Source organism: Emys orbicularis, chromosome 8, assembly GCF_028017835.1.
Source record: "Emys orbicularis isolate rEmyOrb1 chromosome 8, rEmyOrb1.hap1, whole genome shotgun sequence".
In the NCBI taxonomy this organism is placed as follows: Eukaryota; Metazoa; Chordata; order Testudines; family Emydidae; genus Emys; species Emys orbicularis.
This window is the reverse complement of record NC_088690.1, coordinates 30,277,731-30,299,538: the sequence shown is the minus strand read 5'-3', so window position 1 is coordinate 30,299,538 and position 21,808 is coordinate 30,277,731. Positions and strand designations below refer to the sequence as shown.

The following is a 21,808-nucleotide window of genomic DNA, read 5'->3' as shown; positions in this document are numbered from 1 at the left end:
CTTCACTCGGGAATTTTCTCCTAACTCCTGGTGTAGACAGTGCTATGTCCACAGGAGGTCTTCTCCCATCAATATAGCTACTGCCTCTTAGGGAGTCCTCCTGTCCATGTCCATAGTGTCCTCGCTGAAGCACTGGAGCAGCACAACTGCAGCGTTGTAAGTGTAGACCTGCCCTAACTCTTCTGTCCTTTCCCCAGCTAACTCAGAAACTGGTTTCATATGCTGGGCCAGGTCTTCAGCTAATGTAAGCCAGTGAAGCTCCATCGACTTCAATAGAACTATATCCATCTACAGCAGCTGAGGATTTGGCTCATAATTTTTTGCTTTTTAGCCTTCAACAGCAGTCCATCTTTGTATCTAAATAGGGAGCCTGGCTTGAAGTTGCAGATACACTTTGCTGGACTGAACCCTACTCTTGTATTTGCAGCAGACATTTTCTTTTCAAATGAAGGGATTCTTACCCCTTGCAAACATTCACAACTGAGTTTCAGAATATTCATAATTTCAATCAGCAGCACTGCCTGTGCTGAATGAGAAGATTCTGAATATTCTGCGTTATTTTCTTCAGCTGATGATTTATGCCTGTCATAGAGTCATAGTTTCCGAGGCCAGAAAAGGGACTGTTGTGATCATCTAGTCTGACCTCCTGGATAACACAGACCATAGAACTTTCCCAAAATAATTCCTTTTGAACTAGAACTTGTCTTTTTAAAAAACATTCAATCTTGATTTTAAAATTGTCAGTGATAGAGAATCCATCACAACCCTTGGTAAATTGTTCCAATGGTTAATTAACATAAGAACATAAGAATGGCCATATGGGTCAGACCAAAGGTCCATCTAACTCAATATCCTGTCTTCCGACAGTGGCCAATGCCAGGTGCCCCAGAGGGAATGAACAGAACAGATAATCATTAAGTGATCCGTCCCCTGTCACCCATTCCCAGCTTCTGGCAAACAGAAGCTAGGGACACCATCTGTGCCCATCCTGGCTAATAGCCATTGATGGACCTATCCTCCATGAATTTATCTAATTCTTTTTTGAACCCTGTTATAGTCTTGGCCTTCACAACATCCACTGGCAAAGCGTTCCACAGGCTGACTGTGCATTGTGTAAAGAAATACTTCCTTTTGTTTGTTTTAAACCTGCTGCCTATTTCATTTGGTGACTCCTAGTTCTTGTTATGAGAAGGAGTAAATAATACTTCCTTATTTACTTTTTCCTCACTGTTAAAAATTTACAATTTATTTCCAGTCTGAATTTGTCTAGCTTCAACTACCAGCCATTGGATCTTGTTATATATACCTTTGCTAAACTGAAGAGCCCATTAGAAAATATTTTTCTCCATGTAGGTACTAATAGACTGTAATCAAGTCACCCTGTGACCTTCTCTTTGTTAAGCTAAATACATTAAACTCCTTGAGTCTATCACTATAAGGCATGAACATCTTTCCTGAATTGTCGGCACCAGAACCGGACACAGCAGCAGTCTCATCAGGCCAAACACAGAGGGTATATATAATCTCTCTACTCCTACTTGAGATTCCCATTTATGCATCCAAGGATCACATTATTAGCCCTTCCTGGGGCAAAAATCTGTCTGGGGATTGGTCCTGCTTTGAGCAGGGGGTTGGACTAGATGACCTCCTGAGGTCCCTTCCAACCCTGACATTCTATGATTCTATATTGTCTTCAATAAAATGGGACATAAAAACATGTAAAGGGTGATTCTCCTCACTTACACCAGTGTAACTCAGGAAGAATTCCACTCACTCCAGTCAGCATTGTTACACTGGCATAAAGGTGGTGAAAGTGAGACGATGATCAAAACCATATGTCCTGATTTTCATAGAGGCTGAGCACCCACAACTCTCTTTAGGTCAAATAGGAGTTATGAGTGCTCAGCACCTCTAAAAATCAGGCCAACTGTGTTTACGGTCCTGATCCTGCAAACACTTATGTACATGCTTAACTGTAAACATGTAAGTAGTGCTATTGTCACTGACTGCTCATGCTTAAAGTTAAGCACATGCATAAATGTTTGTAGGATCAGAATTTTTAGGTATCAAAGAGAAAAGGATGGAGTTCAGGCTTTTGACCTTTTGTGCTAGCAGTCAAATTAAGGGCTTGAAAGGATTAAAGGGTACACTAAAAATAATTCATTTTATTCTTTGTTTTTGGTATTAAGGAACTGGAATTATACTTTTCTCACTCCTTTATTTATCCTTTGATCACATTAGCATTTAAGTAGATTAATAAAGCTAATCCTGTATATTCCAGGGGAATATTCTGCAATTAACTTAATCCATAAAATGTGCAATTTAACCTTCTACTGCAGCTCTGTGGCAGAAAGGAGCATTTATAATGTTTCAACAGAATTTCCAACATACTATTTGCAATTTTGTTATGTTTAAAAGGCTTGTAAAAGTAATTGATGTAGATCCTTGAAGTTTTAAAGCATTTAAGAAATGTAATATGCCCAAGGGGGGTTGCCCCAGGTAGTAGTTGGCTGCCAATTTACCTTTTCACATGGGATTTGATTAGCAAGAAAATAGTGGATCAAGGCAGATTGGGTCACATCACCTCTTTATAGAACAGTTTAAATTCATCAGAACAATACAACTGTCAATAAAATCCCTCTCTATAAATCTTAAATGTCTTAAAATAGTTCTACAGACATACAGTTGTGGTGCATACACCAAAAATATAGAATCCTTCAGCTATTAGAGAAATCCAATGAAAGTTTTGAATCACTGTACACAGAACAAAGACATCTATTCACCAGAAATAAGTGTTTACATAGGGGCAATATAGATCATTGAAGCCTTCACATCTTGCTGTAACTTGGCCATTGTGTAACCCAGTCCTGAACCAAGATACATAAGTATCTCCTTACTCTGTGGAAATTATTCTTTTAGTTTCTTTTCACCCTTTCCCTTTCTTTTTCTACCAATAAGGATATCAGATGCACTTTGCTAAGCATGATCAAAGAATACAGTAATATACACCCATTGATTTGAAGGATCCTTGAGACAGATTGACAACAAACCTGCTACTGATCTGGTTAATTAAACGCAAAATTTTCAGCTGGCATAAACTGGCATAGCACTATTGCACTCACTTGACTTACACCAGCTGAGAATCTGACCCAAAGTAGTCATATGGAAGATTTTGCTAACATCATTTCTCAACAGTTTTATAATAACAATAATAATACTTTGTGCCTATTTAAGTATAAGATCTCAAAGCACTTTTAAAGGTCGGTAAGTAGTATTAGCTGTAGATGGAATAAGGGAGGCAGAGTGACATTACGTGACTTGCCAAAATCATATAGAGTTAGTGGCAGAGTTAGGAATCAGCAGTTTTAGGTTATATTACTGTTCCCCTACATTAACCACTACTCAATGGTGCCTCTGTAAAATTACAGTAGATGTTGGTCTGCAGGATGGAGGTGGTGGCTTATAGTCTTGAATATGCATACACTGGGTGAAACCAGGTAAGTAGGACCCAGTGTAGGTGGTGGTTGAAAAGCTGACAAAATTAAATATCCGAACTGACTCAGCCCTTAATGCCTTCACATTAAAAAACAGCAAAGGCTAAACCTAAACATAAAGAAATGTCCTCAGTTTTAACTCCCCTCCATAATTACTATACAGCTGTTTATAAAACAGCAGCACTCACAATATACAGATTTGGGCTATGGAGACTGAATCAAGGTCATCGTAACAGCTCTCATTGAAAATCAAATGTGCTCTCACATAGCTACCATGTGTTCTGTCCCATGAATTTTACATCACATGGGCTAAAGAATGTGACCAACGTGCTTCTAGAGATTGATAGATCTGAAAAGTCTCAGTTACCCAAATTAGTCTCTTTTATATGATCTTATCTGGCATCCTTTCATTTAAATGTGTGTGGACTAGCATGGGACACAACCCTGCATGCTCTAAACACCCCAAACTCCGATTGATTTGGTTGGCAGTTTGAGATGCAGGATCATGCTCACAGTTGTTCTGTTCGGTGATGCTTATGCAGATGTTTCTTTTGAAGTCTCTTCGATGACATACTACTTGTTGGTGTGTTAGTTAGAGAACTGAAAGGAACAGATGAAATGGTTTACTACTAGGATGTGGGTTTTGGCCAGGTCTACACTAGAAACTTTTGCTGGTATAACGCTGTTGATTAGGGATGTGATTTTTGTGAAGTCTACACCTGAGGTGTAGACTTTTCTCTTTCCTTTTCTACTTGTGTTAACTTTTTGTGTGTGTTGTACACATTATTCCCTGCAAGGCCCCTGCTGACTGTAATTGGTTCCCCCTCCCTTCCTGCTGCTTAATTCCACCCTTAAATGAAGTTCCTCTGGGGTCGGGGATGGTGGTGACATGTTGCTTGGATTAGAAGGAGAGAAGCCTGCAATGTAAGGGCCCATGATGTAAGTGTTCCATGTCCTGGATCAAATGTCACACTTTGTATTAAGTGTACTTTTATAAATAGTTTATTAAGGGCTAATAAATTATTAATATATATTTTAATAAATGGTTGATCAATTATTAGAGTCCAGTAAATTAAGAGATTCTTTATAACCATCTATAACACTTTGTGCTGATGTGTTTATAGCTATCCATGACACATACTACTCATGTGTGACATGCTTATAAAATCTATTAAACATTTATTAACCTTCTGCACACTATTTATAAATGTACTCTTAATATCAAGTGTAATCGGATAAACAGAGGGTTGTTCTGGTATCCAGCACTATTAGCCTAGCACCTTTCACAAGAACAACACTCACTTTTTAAAAATGCACAATGCAGTACATTCAGAAATGAAAACAAATGGTCTACAGCTCTACCAAGAAATCTTTGTGCAGATTACAGCTGACTACACTTCATTATGGCATTTTCTGATTTAAAAAAAAAAAATCAAAAGTAGAAGGATTTTTTTTAACCCTAATGCATTTTATCTTCCTTTCTCCTAGGGCCCTCAGGGACCACGGGGTCATCCAGGTCCACCAGTAAGTGTATAAAGAGCTATTTTTATCTAGGTTCTCCTTGCATGTATGATTTAAAGAAGTCTGCAATACCTAATAACTGCTTTCTCTTGTTTTCTAGGGTCCACCTGGGGTACCTGGTCCAAGAGTAAGTTTCATAATTGTGCTAACTACAACACATTCCCTCATTGTTGAAAATGAAAATGTTGAGACCCTCTTCATAGGATATTGCTTCCTCCATCATTTTAAGTGAAATTCCAATGTTTTTTCTTTAGCACTCATCACTATAATATCTAAGCTCAGATATAGTTGCTATGCTAAACCTCCTATCTGACATCTTCTGTTCTAGTAGTGCTACCTTGTTGCAGAGTCCTAAAAGGGCAAATCACATGCCCATGCTCACATGCTTGGCCTACGTAAACTTCACTCCAGTTTAAAAGCTTACTTGCAGGAATTCAGCATATACAAATTCTGAAGGGAAGTAGGATGCTCCTGGGTATGTCATTCACCAGATGCTCTTCCAGTTTACATTAAATGTATCCATCTTCTTCTAGGGGATTATTATCCAGCACTTACTGGGAGGTTGGATTTAGTGTTCTAGTCCTTTTCTATTATTTCTGCTCTATTGGGCAGCCCCCTTCCTGGGCCACCCTCCTGAGTCAGGCCATGGCATGACAGATGCTGCACCCCCTCCCACTCTGGCATTTCCCCTACAGTGGGGACTAGGGTGGCCTGAGGTATAGGAGGCAGATGAACTAGTTGTATGCCAGCCGAGGACTCCCTCGCATCAAAGGAATTCTCAGCTGGCAAGATATAGCACTTTTCACCACTCGAGTAGTGGAAAGAGACCAGGGAATCTGGCCCATGTTGTATGTGCCTGACTAGAGACTGAATTGTTCTTTGTGTATCTTGTTTGGAGAGTAAATATCACCTTTTTCTCCATATATAAATAGTATTTGTAACTGTCGATGTATTAGATTAGATAGATGGCAGACAGGTTTGGAGCCAATAGTTTTGGTTTGAGATTTTTGGGGGGATTTTTTGTTTTGTTTGTTTGTTTTATTTTTCTTCCAGGAAAATAACTGATAAAAGAAACTAAAGTAATTTCTTTTTTTAAATTACAGTTCTTTAAAATAAGAGTATTCCATTTCATTCTGCCATTTGCTTTTTCTTTTTAAAAGAATTCACATAGTATGTAATTTAATGGCTGTGGAGCATTCAACTAAATAATAAGGAGACCTCAGAGGTTTTGGGGAAGGCGTTTTTTTTTTGTCCTTTTTGATACATACACATTTATGTGCAATATGTTTTAATCAAAAGACTTTCAAATTCTTCATCAGATATAACTAGTATATTTCTGCAGCCATACTTGAAGAACTTACAACCTTAATTTTATTCTCTGTTGATCTTACTGCTGATCTTCAATGGTTTTGGTTTACACAGAAACAAATGGACATCAATGCTGCTATTCAAGCCTTGATTGAATCAAATGGTGCACTACAGATGGAGGTAATATATCTTGCTTTATTTACATTGGCACATACATTAGAAAATGTATAAAGAGTTGGGTTTTTTAAGGCCAAAACATGGCTTCTTCACAAAGGCTTTATTGAAAACAGAGAAAAACTAGAAACTGTTTTGTGAGGAAAAACTAACCCATGTATAATATGATTAAACACAATTGGATATATAGGATGCAATTTAAGTCAAGTTTTAAAAACCACAGTATTTCTGATGTTTAAATATGATTAAAGAGGATGGAAAGTATCAATCCATTATCCAATGTGAAGTGTATACATTCAGCTACATGCCTACAAATGAGACTGTCATTAAGGCCCTGATCCATCAATCACTTACACACGCTTAACTTCATGCATGTGAGTAGAGTCATTGCAGTCAATGGGACTACGCACATGCAATGAACTTACTCACATGTGTAAAGTTAAGCACATTTGTACGTGTCTTTAGAATTGGGACCTAAGACTATTAACTCTGTTGTTCAAAATCTGACAGTGTAAGGTATCACTTATAAAATGAACTAATTTTTCTTTTTTTTTTCTTTTTTGGGCATTCAAATTTCCATTTCCATGTATTATAACAATGTTTTTGCATGATTTTTAACCTGACTGTAACTCCTTTGCTCCAATAATTTTAATAAATTGTACTAATTATTTTTAATTCGAATAAATCATTTCTATTATCTCATACGTGGCCGGCTGCATGCATCATAAACACCTTTCATTTCTGCATGTGGTCTCCAATGGGCATTTGATTTAACTGCATGCTCTGCTGCTATGGTGTTTTTGTGATAACATTGTTGCTAACGGCAGAGCTACCAGAATACTGAAGTAACTTTACTAGATCACAGTGCAGAGATATTCAAAACGCTACACTATCTTAGCAATTTACTGCACAGTATCAAGAACCCCCTCGGCACTCGGGATAACCCAGCACGCATCTGCAGGGATTTGCTTAACTGTGAACGTAAAGTATCAGATGGTAAGTGTCTACTTTCATCAAATCATACATATCATCAGGATTTAGAATATCTTGTTTCCAACTTTTAATTTCTAGAGCAAAACCGTAATGGGTGGCATTTTAATAACTATATTAATTTTAACTTTTTAATTCCATGTTACTACTGAGTACCACACACCTATCCATAATGGACTTGCCTGTCATTTTATCCCCAAAGCAGCCTCTGCTCTCTGTGGATGGTGAAAAAGTAATTGCTGCTACTTCTAGGCTATTCCAACCTACCAATACTCAGTGCTGAATTTCTTGTGAGTAGCAGGATCTTTAAAACAATCTCAAACCTGCATTTCTTCAGTACAGAGGATCTGATACTCTAATCATGCTGGTGTAAACCAGGGGTAACTCAGCTGAAGTCAATTGATGTACACTGATGAAAATCAGGCTTAGAGACTTCTTACTGCCCACACCCAGACTTCTAAGTTTATCTTTTTCGTTTGACATTATGGGTTTGCGTACACTGAAACTGGAAGGTGTCATTTACAGCTCAAGTAGACGTACCTGCACTAGCTTTAATTGAACTAGTGCTCTAAAAGTAGCAGTGTAGCTGCAGTGGCACAAGTGGTGGGATGTGCTAACCACCTGAGTATGATCCCATCTGAGACCCTAAGTACATACTTGGGCAGGTAGCCCCTCCCACTGCTCATACCTCGGCAACTACACTTTTATTTTTAGCACATTAGCTCAATCGGAGCTAGTGTGGGTATGTCTGCTCAGCTGCAAATCACACCTTCCAGCTCCGGTGTAGACATACCCTGAGATGTTATGTGTCGTGTGTGCCCCTCATATCAAAGAACCTCATGAAAAGTGATTTGACTGAGGTGACTCGGTGTAATTTTAAAGCCTTACTACACACACCATTTAGATTGGAAATTTCAAAGAACCCTAAGAGAGTTTGGCTCCCAGTACCGATTGAAACTCATTGAAAGTTGAGCATCTGGTACCTTTATGCCCCTTTGAAAAGCCCCGCCTTAATCTAGCTATCATAGTATTTCTGCAGCACCTATCACAATATCTCCATATGCACCTGTTTACAGTAGGTTATAGATTTATTATTCAAAAATAAATTTTGGAGGTAATTGGTACTTAGGTATTTAAAATATTTGCTCTAACACCAGGTCACTGGCTCCTAACACCATATTCAAAATTGCTTATACTTCTACAGAAATTCTCATGGCCATCACTGCTCAAACTGGCACAAATCTATATGTATTTTGCACTAAGTTGATGTGAATGTATTGTATATGTAAAGTGTGTCTTCTGATGTTAGCATATTTAGTGTTCACTGCTCATACCAACACCCTCAGACTGCAGCTTGACAAAACTGGGCATATTGACATGACTGACTGAAGCGCCGACTCCTGGAAGCTCTTACATGTTTTAATAACTTTATACACATGAAGTAGTCCCATTGAAGTACTCACATGTATAAAGTTACTCATGTATGCAAGTATTTGCAGAATCTGAGCCAATGGCATCATCTGACTCAATGTCAGAATCTGAGTTCTGTAATTATCACAGTTTCCAGACAGTATGGATTTGATCCTGCTTCCACTGAAGCCAATTGTGACTTCAAAGGGGAAAGGATTGAGCCCAGTCATTACATAGCATAAGAATAGAGTAAATAACAGGCTACTAGACAGTGCTTTGGAATGTCCTGTACTATGTTCAAATATGGTGAAAGCTGGCCATATTGTATAGATATGTATAATTATATTTTTATTTTTAAAACTAAAGTACTTCAGATATAGAGTAAATAAAAAACATGCTGAAAATCTGAAATCTAGTTTTTCTAATATTTAGTAACATTTTCACATCTTTTAAATCTAGCTTTGTTATAGAAATAATTTCTCAAATACCTCATCCTGCAACGAACTTTGTGTGGATAAAGGTCTATATTTTTATAGGAAAAAATGTGTATAATCAGATATATTGACAACTATTATATTTGAGGCAACCATTAATAAATCTTGAATGGTCATTGAAATGTGACATCAATAGAAGTATTTCACATACTTCACCGTCTGAGTGTGTTCGTTATAAATATCTTCAAATCTTTCCATTAGCACCATGAATTTCTTACAGGTAACAATTGTTAAAATAAAAACAAATATGCAAAAAGGAAATGAATTTAGAGGTAATGGGGGCAAAGTACTTATTTTCAAATGCAACCTTATGTAAATTTTATGGGGAATTACTGTTGTGCCTTCTGATGAGCTAAACAGTATGTATATGGCATCTAACCGGGTAAAATTGTCCAGAGTCAGTCTTTGTCAGGCAACTTACTGACTCATACCTGATTGTTATTAGCCAATCATGAAATAATTTTCTTCCTGCATGTAGACTCTTTATTTTCTGTGGGCCAAGTCCTGGCCCTGAGTAACCAGGCTGTGCACTGTGGATAGCTGCAGAGGTCAAGAAGGAAGGTATCTCCCTTCTGCAAATTCTGGAGCAGCAATGGAAGAACTCTGAGACCACTGCAGATAATAGCTCCTACACCCCTTTGCACATGAGGGAAGGGGAAACAACTGGTGAATCATCAGCCTCTGCCCCACTTCTGACACTGCCCTGTGCATCAAGGTGCAGGGTGTGCAGACAGCAGGCACCTAGCCCTCCACCCCTTACCCTGCAATGGAGCTGTACTTCCCTGTGGTGATAGGGTTTGGCTGTATGTAGCAAAAGTATTGTATTCATTTTCAGTATAAATATGTGCATTGGCTTTCACATACTGTAATGATTTAAACATAAACATGTTTAGAAAACTCATGTAAAACAAGACTCTTCCAAGGAGCCTAAGGGAGTTTAAGTAGCCAAATCCCAAACAGTTGAGGATTAAAATCTCATTGCCTGTGTCATAGTAGCATGGTAAAAGCATAGAATAGGACCATCCCTCATGCAGTAAAAGCCGCAAGAGGCTAAGGGGAAGGAAAATTCAATGAGGTTTCCTTAACAAAGCTGTTCCATCATCGGGGTTTGCCCCCTCACCATGCCCTCCGTGGGTCTGACCCAAACTCCATGGGTCCTCCAGGATCCAGTTGAAGCCAGAGCTATTCTCTCAGGCTCTAGAACCCTCTCGTCTCGCCTTCTCAGTTCTTGCTAGTGCACTCCCCGTGGAACTGCACTACCAGAGGTCCAATTGCCCCCAGGACCGCCCTTTGAAAGCGGGGTTCTTATTACAGAAGGGGCTCCACACAAAAGGTAATATAGCCCCAGGTTATATTATCTTGTCTACTTAATCTCCAAAACACTGGTAAAGAAAGGATGTGCTCAGCCCTCACTGGAAGTCAACCCATTCCCCAGGCCCTCTCCTGCAGACATGGGGAGATTTGCACAAAGGATCCTCCATTTGTCGATTCTGGGGCACAGTCTAGCCTATCTTTAATTGCCACTTAGGAAACATGGAACTAAATTTTGCTTTATTTTAGACTTGTCACTTGCACTGTTTCTTCTCTCACTGACTTTAGTGGGAGTTGCACCAGGATAAAAAACGAATAATTGGCCTTAATATTCTATCCCAAGTAGGAAAGCAAACACTAACCAACATCTTTAAGCACATTACACCCACATATTGAAGAGAGGGTCACCTGTGATCTTAGCAGCAAAAGTGAAATGAAGATAGAGAAAATAAAAGCATTTTGTGCACTACAGGCCCTACGTGCAAACAAACAATTTGCTATTTTATGATCTGGCACTTGTACTAATTTCCTGTTCACAGAAATTGATGAGCATCTATTACACTAACTATAGAAAAAGGATTTCCTCTCAGAATTAATTTTGAAACAAATCTCTAGCTACTGTATGTGGAGAAGAGGATTCAGCGTTACGAGTCTAATTTACATCTCCTAGCTGCTGAATAGTCAGTATTAGTTATAGAATGAACATTAGTTCCATCAAGGAAATGTGCTCTAGAATCTAGAGTGGATAAGAGTGTACCAGTTCTAAGTGTGTAACTGTTAAGATAGATGTAAAACTTAACATATCTTTCTTATAATTCCAAAGCTTAATTTTTTTTTTCTCTGTTGGCACAGGCCTTTCAGTACATTTTTCAAACTGTATTTTACTTTGAGATTAGTTACAATGTCTGCCATGTATCCAAAACCCCTGTTGTATCCCTCTAGATCAGTGGTTCCCAAACTTGTTCCGCTGCTTGTGCAGGGAAAGCCCCTGGCGGGCCGGGCCGGTTTGTTTACCTGCCGCGTCCGCAGGTTCGGCCGATCGCGGCTCCCAGTGGCCGCGGTTCGCTGCTCCAGGCCAATGGGAGCTGCTGGAAGCGGCGGCCAGTATGTCCCTCGGCCCGCGCCGCTTCCAGCAGCTCCCATTGGCCTGGAGCAGCGAACCGCGGCCACTGGGAGCCGCGATCGGCCGAACCTGCGGACGCGGCAGGTAAACAAACCGGCCCGGCCCGTCAGGGGCTTTCCCTGCACAAGCGGCGGAACAAGTTTGGGAACCACTGCTCTAGATAGAAAACACATTGAAATAAACTCAAACAATCAAGAAAGAGGGGATTAAACAGAAACCAGGTCACAAATACAGATCAGACGTGCTGTACGTCAAATATAGATTAGCTGTGCAGCGATGATGCCTTTGTCAGAGTAACAGGGTGGCAGGAGCTATGATCCAGCATACGAATGCTGGGCTCTTCTGCTGACCACCCTGTTAGAGCCCTGCATAAAGCTGCGGAATAACTTGTACCAATTCATGATGGCAGCAGGTACTGCTTATTAACTCCACCAAGATGTAAGAATTGCCAATGAACCTCTGGTCAGAGGGAACTGAGGGCAGGGACATGGAGTAACTAGCTAGGCTCGGGATGAAAACTTAAGCTGATGTTCATGTTTTTGATATTATTTGAATAAAGCCAAATCCCAGGAAGAGGAGTATGTTTGACTACCTATAGCCATGCATAGATTTTGTTGGGAGCAGAGTGGGAATGCCACCTGCTCACACTCAGTATTTAGTATTGGAAACAAAGGATAGAGTTGAAAATCCCAAACTGGTACAAAAGCCATAGAAAAGGTAAACAGCAGGGAATAGTTATTGATAACATGACAGTAATGTGGAGGCTTTGTGGATTTTTTTTTTATTTATTTGCTTGGCTTTGGCTTACCATCAAATTTTTATGTGCCAAATTCAGATCACCTACATTGGGCATAAACCCAGAGTAACTCCAAGGAGGCTAGTCTGTTATGTTCTTTAGTGATGCCATAGGAGGTTAAGCTGCAGTAATAATACTTCTAACATTTGCCAAAAATTATGGCAATTTTATTCAGAAAATTGTTTAACAGCAGTTATATCTTTTTTCACCTTTCTATCTGGGATTATAAATTGATAGGAAAATACTGGATTGACCCAAATATTGGATGTCCTTCTGATGCCATTGAGGTTTTCTGCAACTTTACTGCTGGTGGCCAGACATGTCTATCACCCGTATCTGTGACAAAGGTATGCTTTGCTTTTAGGATATATTTCTGTGCTTAAACTCTGAATAAGTGAACACTGATTTACCCAATGTATGCTGGCATGTCAGATTTCTCAGTGCTAACCAGCTTTATTTCACCATAAATTAGATCTGTGTTCCTCTGTTTCATTTGATTATCTGTTTCTTTCATATATGTCTCTATGCGACTACCTTTATGGGCCTCTCTTTAATCTGTCTATAATATTTAAAATGCCCTGTCCCTGTATTGTGCACTGTAATTGTCATTAAAATGTGAATTGACATAAGGGTCACTGCTCTTGAACATTTAACCAACGTATTCAATACAAACTGGTTTTCCTTTTGTTTCACTAAATGCATCCTAACAACTATTTACATTTAGACTGAAAGCCTTTTGGAATGGGGACCTGATTTTCTGTGAAGTTTTACCTATGTACTTTAACTAAACTGTACTGTACCACATCTGTGGGGGTGTGGGCCAGATTGCCCATGGGAGGAAAAAGCCCCTTATTGGATTTCTCCCACATTGTTATTCAGGTGGGAGCTTCCCATTCCAATAGAATGAGCCATGGTTCTGCCCCATACTCCATAGATCCCTCTGGGATGCTGTCTTTGTGGAGCACCTGTGCCCTTTATGCCAACTGTATCTCCAGAACATCCTATTCTCTCTGCCAATCAGCACAGTTCCACTGGATCCACATGAGCAAGAGAACCCCTAGCCACTGCTTCCCCCAGTATCCCTCTTCAAGGACATTTCCCCACTATGGAGGACTCCACAGAAATGTATTATATTTTCAAGGCTTAGTCCTCACCTAGCATACACCACCTACTAACTGCCCAGTCCCTGCTCTCTCTCCTCTAGGCCGATTCCAATCCTGGGGAGAATCCTTCACAAGTCCTGGAAGATGGTGCAGCACAGGCAACTGACACACCTCTCTGATTGGGAGGAGTGAGATCTGTGCACAGAGGGTCTCCTGTGTGTACAGACTTAGGCGGCATGGGTTGGCCCTCTATATATACTTGTTCTTGCAAATATGTATTAAGAATAATGCAAGAAAAAATATATTTTCCATATATAGCTCAATGTATATCGCCTCTCTCTCTGTCTTGCAATATCTCAGGTTATTAATAAAATCTAGGTGTTGAGAGGCAGAGCAATATAATGGACTAAAAACAAGACCGGGAGCAAAGAACTTCTGAACTCTGATCCAAACTCTGTCACTTCTTTCTGTGCATGTCTTTCTTTGAATCAGTGAACTGTTCTTTGAATCAGTTTCCTATCTGCAAAATAAGGATATCTACCTACCTACATTTCAGGGGTGTACTGAGAATTAATTAATTTTATAACAAGCTTTGAAAATGTAAGTTATACAAATGTCTATACTGTATAGGCTTGTATACAATTGTATGCATTCATTATGATGATTATGGCATTCCACTTTTATATATACCTGACACGTCTTCTGAAGAAAGCAGGAGACACATGCATTTTGGTTTGTCAACCAAATTAACTGATACAGTTAATATCACCTATAAGTGCCAAATGTATATTGCCAAAATCTTTCTGATTGTTGGCCATTGAGCATGATACAACCGTTATGTCTAACAATGCATTTTTGTAAACTAGTTGGAGTTTGGAGTTGGAAAAGTGCAGATGAACTTTCTTCATTTACTGAGCTCAGAAGCAACCCATACCATCACAGTTCACTGTCTGAACACCCCAGTGTGGCGAACAAATGAGGCAGATGCTCAGAAAACATCTGTTCACTTCAAAGGCTGGAATGGTCAAATGTTTGAAGCAAATACACTACTTGAACCAAAGGTGCTTACAGATGAATGCATGGTAAATACGTTTTGGCGTTATTAAACTTACAGTGCAATTCGTGTTTAGATATTATTAGATTAACAAAAATAAATATAAGCGTTGAGCATTTATTTTTCCTTCTATCATTATAACAGTCATTTAAATTTTCAGAACATGAAGCACACTTCTCATTTGTTTAGCAAGTTTCTCCATGTGTTGACCATTTGATATTAAATTCAAGGTATATCCAGATGCTAACAGCAATTGCAGTTATGCAGGGAATCTGTCTTTGCTCTTAGCATCAGACTCAGTGGACCCTGCTTGTTAATTCTACCAGGACCTGAGAGGTGACAGGGCCCTCTCTTCAGAGGCAACTTAGGGTAGCTACATGGAGGTTCTTCAGGAAATCCTGGAACAGCTAGGCATGGGTGGAAAGCTTAGGCTGAGCTATATATTCTGATGATGTTATCCGAATAAAACCAAACTGCAGGAAAAGGGCAAGTTCATTACAGGCTTTAAAAGTTCATCTTTTGATGACTGAATGTCATTAACTTCACTAGTTACAGGGCAATTGTCTACTTATGTAATAAACTGATGATGGACAAACTTTCATTGGGTAAAATAAATGTTTTTGAACTTGGAAAAATCTGAAAAATCTAATAAATTTCCAATGATTATTAGATCAACTCCTTTAACAGGCAAGATGTTGCCTTTACCACTGACTCTTGTAGCGATAATTTGTATTTTTATTACAGAGAGCCTAAAATATCCAATTCTATACAGTGCTAAAGAGAACAAAGGACTTAGCCTTATTCTGTCATCATTCCAGGGGTGGAACTCTTTCGAATTCACTGGGAGATTTGTGTGCAGACAGATGGCATGATGACAGGTGCTTTTCAAACTGGAAACTGTATTAAGTGGGTATAAAATGTTACCAAATCAGAATTTTCAACACACTTAGATCTGTAGCACTTTGCACTGGTATAAATTACTACAAAAAGTGAAAAGCAGTGAATAATCAGGCCCTATTATTTATAAAAGTATGTCAGATTTGGGGTTTTGTTCTGGAAGAAGGTAAGAGACGCAGTGATGGCTATTGAAAAGTGTAGTTTTTCTGTGAGATTCTATGAGATATCTCTCTCTCTCTTCAGGAAACTATGTACTGTACAGATTTCCTGCAGAATCTCACATATCCCTTCCTGCAGGGATTTCACTTTTCAGCGGTCTCCACTGTACCTGCTGCTTTGACTGGTTGGGCAAGAAAGGAGTGACTGCAAACATCAAGACTCCCACATCCCCAAACAGTGTTATACTGTTATTTTATATTTTTTATAAGGTAACAGTTTTTATTGAGATTTTCTAAAAATTAAAATAACCAAAGTTCATGACAAAAAACATCACTGATTTCCCCATAACTCTTAAGAATGCATATTAAATCCAAGCTGAAGCCTAGGCAATATAGATATGTATTAGTCTCATAGTTCAAGTCCTCATCAAGCTTTATAGCAAGTTAGAATTTTGACAGATGTTCTTTCTTCAGTGGATTGGGAGATGGCCTTTGAAAAAAATCACACAAATGTTACATGTATTGACAAGAGAACAGATTGCTCATTTGCTTCTCTGGTTCCTTGATTTCTAGATTCTCTCTGTGTTTTGAAATTGATAGTTGATATGCATTTAATGCTCTCTCTAATTCCGTGAACTGCAGATCCAAGATGGCAGCTGGCATAAGACAGAGTTCCTTTTTCACACTCAGGACACTACTGACCTTCCGGTTGTTCAAGTGCATACGTTTCCTCATCTCAAACCAGGACAACAGCATAACATAGAAAGTGGTTCAGTGTGCTTTCTCTAAGCCTCCTGACCTGATTCTGGTTTCTCACAACACCATGGAACTGTTGCACAGAAAAAGCATCTTTTTAAAACAAAAATGAATTAAAGATTAAATCATTATGAAACTGTGGAAGAATTTTAAAGCTAATTGTTGGTTATATCTTAAAGAATCTCAGGAAGAAAAAGACTTCCTCCTAAGAAGGAGAAATGGCATTTAAAAAAAAAAAAAGACTATGATGACATTGCTAAAGTATTTAATTTTTTTAAATATTGGTCGGTGCTTTCTTGTATATTTCCCTGGAACTGAGAACTATATATCTAAACATAAAATTCTTCAGGACCTCTAGTATTCTTAATAACCTATTTAACAACACTGTACAGGACATCCTAAGGAAAGCTGGAGACATACAGTAGTAAGGAGCAATACTGGCTAATGCTCCCAAATGTGCAATAGCTTGTGTATGAGAGTGAATTATGCCACAGTACAAGAAGTTGTCTTTTCTTAAACACTAAGTTGTATTATAGTCCTTTTGGACACATACATCTTAACAGATGGTACACTACCTCTTACGTGTTTCCTGTTTGTATTTCTGGTGCTCTTTATAACACAAGGTGCTTGTGGCTTTAGTAGAGATTATTTGATTCCCTTTTTCTCTTGCAGACTGTATGTGCTGGTTACATCAAGATATGTTTCTGTTGTAAAAGTACTTATCTTAAATTGTTTGGTCACATACTTCATTACAAGTAAAAACATTATTTATGTGAAATTTTTGATTAAAATGTTTTTGTTTATTCTTGTGGAAGTGGTATACCAGACAGCACATTGTATATGGTGCTTATAGGCAGGACAACTAATTGTTAGCCATTGTAAAGATTGTTGTAGAAGAGCTACATACAATAGTTTTGGGGTTTAGTTTCTGGACTGCAGTTAACTATTTTAAACACCCAATAGCATCTAAGATGATGTATTGTGTATATATTTTGTAACTTGTTGAAAATTTTAATACAGCATATGTTTTGAATGGCTGCTAAGTTATAATCATAATTATTTCAGCAACTTAGAAATTCCATTTGTTTGCAATATTACTAGACACTGTTTCACACTTATTTTATTGACTCTAAAAGTATTTGACCCTCAGTTGTTGAACAAAATACACTTTTATCATTAAGACAAAACATTTACTCTAAAAGATTTTGCAAACTGCTTGCCTATATCTGTTGTCAAAGCAGTGTTTGTACAGTAATACAGAGCAAGATTATACCTCATATTTCGGGGGAGGGAGAGTGTTCAAACAGCAATTCATTTAAATCATCTTTATCCATAGTAAGTCATGCTTACTCATCTATAATAAAATGTGCTTTGAAAATAACTGTTTATCTTTTATTATTTTGATTCCCTTTCCTTGTATTGTTCATTTTCAGCAACCATGAAAAGGCTGTTCAGAGTCTCTTATTTGATAAATATTTGTATTAGAAAGGGAAACACATGCATATTTGTGGTGTTACAGGATATTGCACAAATAACATAGAACATTTCCTTATACAAGACAAATGTGTAGAATCTCCAATTCTAAATCTGGGGCTGAAGTAGCATTTTTCCTCAAATTATGGATTTCTTTAAAGTGTGCATATTCTTTGAGTAATCTAAAGAAGCAAATCAAGATATAGAATGATCAATTAAGGGGAAAAAGAGAAAAGATGAGATGGTTCAGAGAAGATTTTTCATTGTCATTTCAGCATTTAAAGGCGATATTATGACAGTTAACCATTTCACATGTGCTCTTAGTTTGACTTTCCACTGAGATCATGTTACTGCCATTTGTTTTTGTAAGAATGTACTCTTTTACAACATGCTGTGGCTTTTTTATCTTTTATCAACCTTATTCTCATTTTCACTTAATTTTTTAATGTTTAATGCATTTTTAATGCTTGTATCTCATAAGGACAGTGCTGTGTTAAAAAACAAGCATCTTTAAATGGTAAGAAGTTATTTATATGTGTATATTCTTTAGATTAGCATATATATGCATTCCTGAATTTTATAGCTGATGCTCTAAAATGGTTATTCTGCATCAATAAAATTGGAGGGGGAGAGAGTGGGAAACCCTAATGAGCCACTTTAGTGGCCCATCCCACACAATTCAATTCAAATAAGAAGGTTAAATCTCTACTTCTTTTGATGATAATACTTCAAATTGCTCTAGGCAACACAGAATCAATCCAGCCAAGCAACTATGAACCCCTCCTCCCCAAACATCATTAAAATAAAGGAATGTGTAATAGTTTGAAGTTTTCATTAAGGAAGAGCGTGTCTTGTGCCAAAAATATCTTCAATATATTTCTAACGATATAAAAAGCCAGACAGAACCTCTACATTAGTGGTTCTCAAACTTTTGTACTGGTGACCCCTTTCACATAGCAAGCCTCTGAGTGCGGCCCCCCCATAATAAATTAAAAACACTTTTTAATATATTTAACACCATTATAAATGCTGGAGGCACAGCGGGGTTTGAGGTGGAGGCTGACAGCTCGCGACCCCCCATGTAATAACCTTGCAACCCCGTGAGGGGTCCCAACCCCCAATTTGAGAACCCCTGCTCTACTTTGTTTTAAGCTTTGCTAAGCAACTTACCAGCAGAGGTGGACTCCTCCGATTCCTCATGTTACGTAAAGTATTGCCTCTCTTGACTGAGTCAGCAGTGACTAGCTGACCTAATAGATTTTTTTCTGTCTCTAACATAACAAATAGAATATGAGAAACAGTAAACATTTAAAGCGCAGTACTACTCTGAAAAGTAGCTGTGAGAAAGGCATTGTGGAGCTCTAGCTGATTTTTGTATCACATTTGTTCATTTACAAATAAGAAAAGGGTTTCTCTGTCACCTGTACAAACCCAAACAAGTCTGGTTTTGCACACTCCGCTCTGCTGCAGCCTGAATTTTCAAAGTCAAGCTAGATAGTTTCTGCCATGTCACTTCTAGTAATAGAGATTCTATAGGCCAATAGCTGCTGTAAGTTACACGTACCCTATTGTCCTCACATTCTGTCCTTAGTTACACCTCTGCAAATGTAGGAAACAAAGAATCAAATCCAAAATAATACCTATTTAATAGGTTTAAATAATACCTATAACCAAATGTCACCTCATGAAGAGAAGCGCATCAGAGTAGGGAAAAAATACAGTATGTATCTCGGTGAGGGGTGCATGCCACCTCATCAACAGGAGAAAGAAATCAGCCTAACTGTTTAGGCAAGGGATTTGTTGCAAATGGAAACCCAACCCTTGCAGATCTCCACACAGATTTGGAAATCTTTACATAACCACCATCAACCTACTCTACCATGAGAGTACAGCCTGCTCCCACTGCAGTTGCACAAATAGCGCACACCATATGGAGTTAATACTGGTCTAAGTGGCAGGGAACTTGAAGAAAACCTGCTCTGGATAGGAACTACATGACTCCATTCTGGCATGCTGCCTGCTAACCTGTAAACCCCTATCAATACAAAGGGTGTTCTCTAGGTTTAGGGGGAGAATGCCATAAAGCAGGGTGGGTTCCACCCCTCTGCCCACATAAATGGAGGGATACACCAGTTCATGTTTAGAAATTTAATCCGAGACCAAGTGAACTAAGCAGGATGTTTATCATACGATCATTTACATTCTAAGGCCTAGGTGGCCACCTTTGCCATTTAGGGCTCACTAGTGACACTGGAATCTATGGCACCTTCATTGCCCAACTGACAGAGTGTAACATATGCTATCCTAGAACCATTGAGCTTGATGCTGCTCTCAGTCAAACCATTTAGCTGCACTAAAATCAATGGGGTTACTCTGGGTTTACTTTGTGTAGAATTTGGACCATTATCTCTAAATATCAAAATCCAGCCAGAGAAGTAACAGCTCTTAATTAGGTCAAAGAATTTTCCAAATATCCAGCAGTGCTTAGATTAGTGCAACAGCACAGCCCACACACAGTGACCAGATTTTTAAAACAAACAAACAAACAAAAAACCTCACTGGTTATAGGTAAAATTAAAAAGCTAAAGCAATATCATCCCCAGTCTGCCCATTGTATACCAGGGATATTTCCCAATCAGAGGAAACCACATGTGCATCAGTGAAATTAACTTCTGTATCCTCTCTGGGAGGTGATCACTCAGAGCCATAGTCTACCTTGCCATGTCCCAGGCAAGTGCGCTGAGCTCCAGGCTTGGGACCAGGGCCGACGAGACAGGGGGGGAAGCCGGTACAAATTACTGGGGCCCAGCAGTCCGGAAGAGGGCCTGGCTTCCCCCCCGTTGCCTTACCGGGGCCCGGCGGTCCAGAAGGGGGCCCGGGGCCTGGCTTCCCGCCCCCCTCGTCGGCCCTGTTTAGCCCGTCCGCCCTTGCTGGGGGGGCTCGAAAACATTTTTTCACCAGGGCCCGAACCCGCTCTCGGCGGCCCTGCTTGGGACTGCATGAAACTTAATGGCACAACCCGCCGCATCGGGGACCACAACCACCCCGGTGAATTGAGGTGAATTATTAACCTCCAGGTGCAGCCTGGTGGCCCCGGCAGGGATGCGCGGGGGTATGGACGGTTAAACATCTCTGCATGGGAATAACAGGAGTACTTGTGGCACCTTAGAGACTAACAAATTTATTAGAGCATAAGCTTTCGTGGGCTACAACCCACTTCTTCGGATGCATCCGAAGAAGTGGGTTGTAGCCCACGAAAGCTTATGCTCTAATAAATTTGTTAGTCTCTAAGGTGCCACAAGTACTCCTGTTATTTTTGCGGATACAGACTAACACGGCTGCTACTCTGAAACCTGCATGGGAATGTGTGTCAGCGGCCCCACCCCAACGGGAGTAGGTTGGAGAGGCCCCGGCCCACCAGTGGGAGCGGCTTGGGGTGGGAGGGGGCAAAGCCGCCCCCCCGGGAGCAGGCTGGGGATGAGGGGGCAGAGCCATCCCGCAGGGAGGAGTTCCCAGGTCTCCATGGAAACAGCGGCGCTCGCCCAAGCAGCCGCCAGAGGGCGGTCACCCGCCGCCCTCCCGTAGCGCAGGCGCAAAGCGCCGCCACGCTGTGCACGCCAGTCGGGAGGAACACGGCTCACGTGACCCCTGGCGGAGCGCGTGTCGCTGGGACTCGGATGGAGCAGGGAGCCGGGGAGGCGAGCGGGCCGGCGGGGAGCCCGGGGCTGGCCTGCGGCAAGCGGAAG

General features: G+C 39.7%; 1 protein-coding gene across 1 annotated transcript in view; it reads left to right on the top strand.

Annotated features, from left to right (window-relative positions):
- Nucleotides 1–14,830, top strand: part of COL24A1 (collagen type XXIV alpha 1 chain) — a 226,266-nt gene extending 211,436 nt beyond the window's left edge. The window contains exons 53-58 of the mRNA XM_065409330.1: nucleotides 4,983–5,018; nucleotides 5,116–5,142; nucleotides 6,438–6,503; nucleotides 7,325–7,493; nucleotides 12,859–12,968; nucleotides 14,591–14,830. Of these exons, the coding sequence (XP_065265402.1) occupies nucleotides 4,983–5,018; nucleotides 5,116–5,142; nucleotides 6,438–6,503; nucleotides 7,325–7,493; nucleotides 12,859–12,968; nucleotides 14,591–14,830 (648 nt within the window). The remainder of the gene's footprint in view (nucleotides 1–4,982; nucleotides 5,019–5,115; nucleotides 5,143–6,437; nucleotides 6,504–7,324; nucleotides 7,494–12,858; nucleotides 12,969–14,590) is intronic.
- Nucleotides 14,831–21,808: the final 6,978 nt, after the last annotated feature.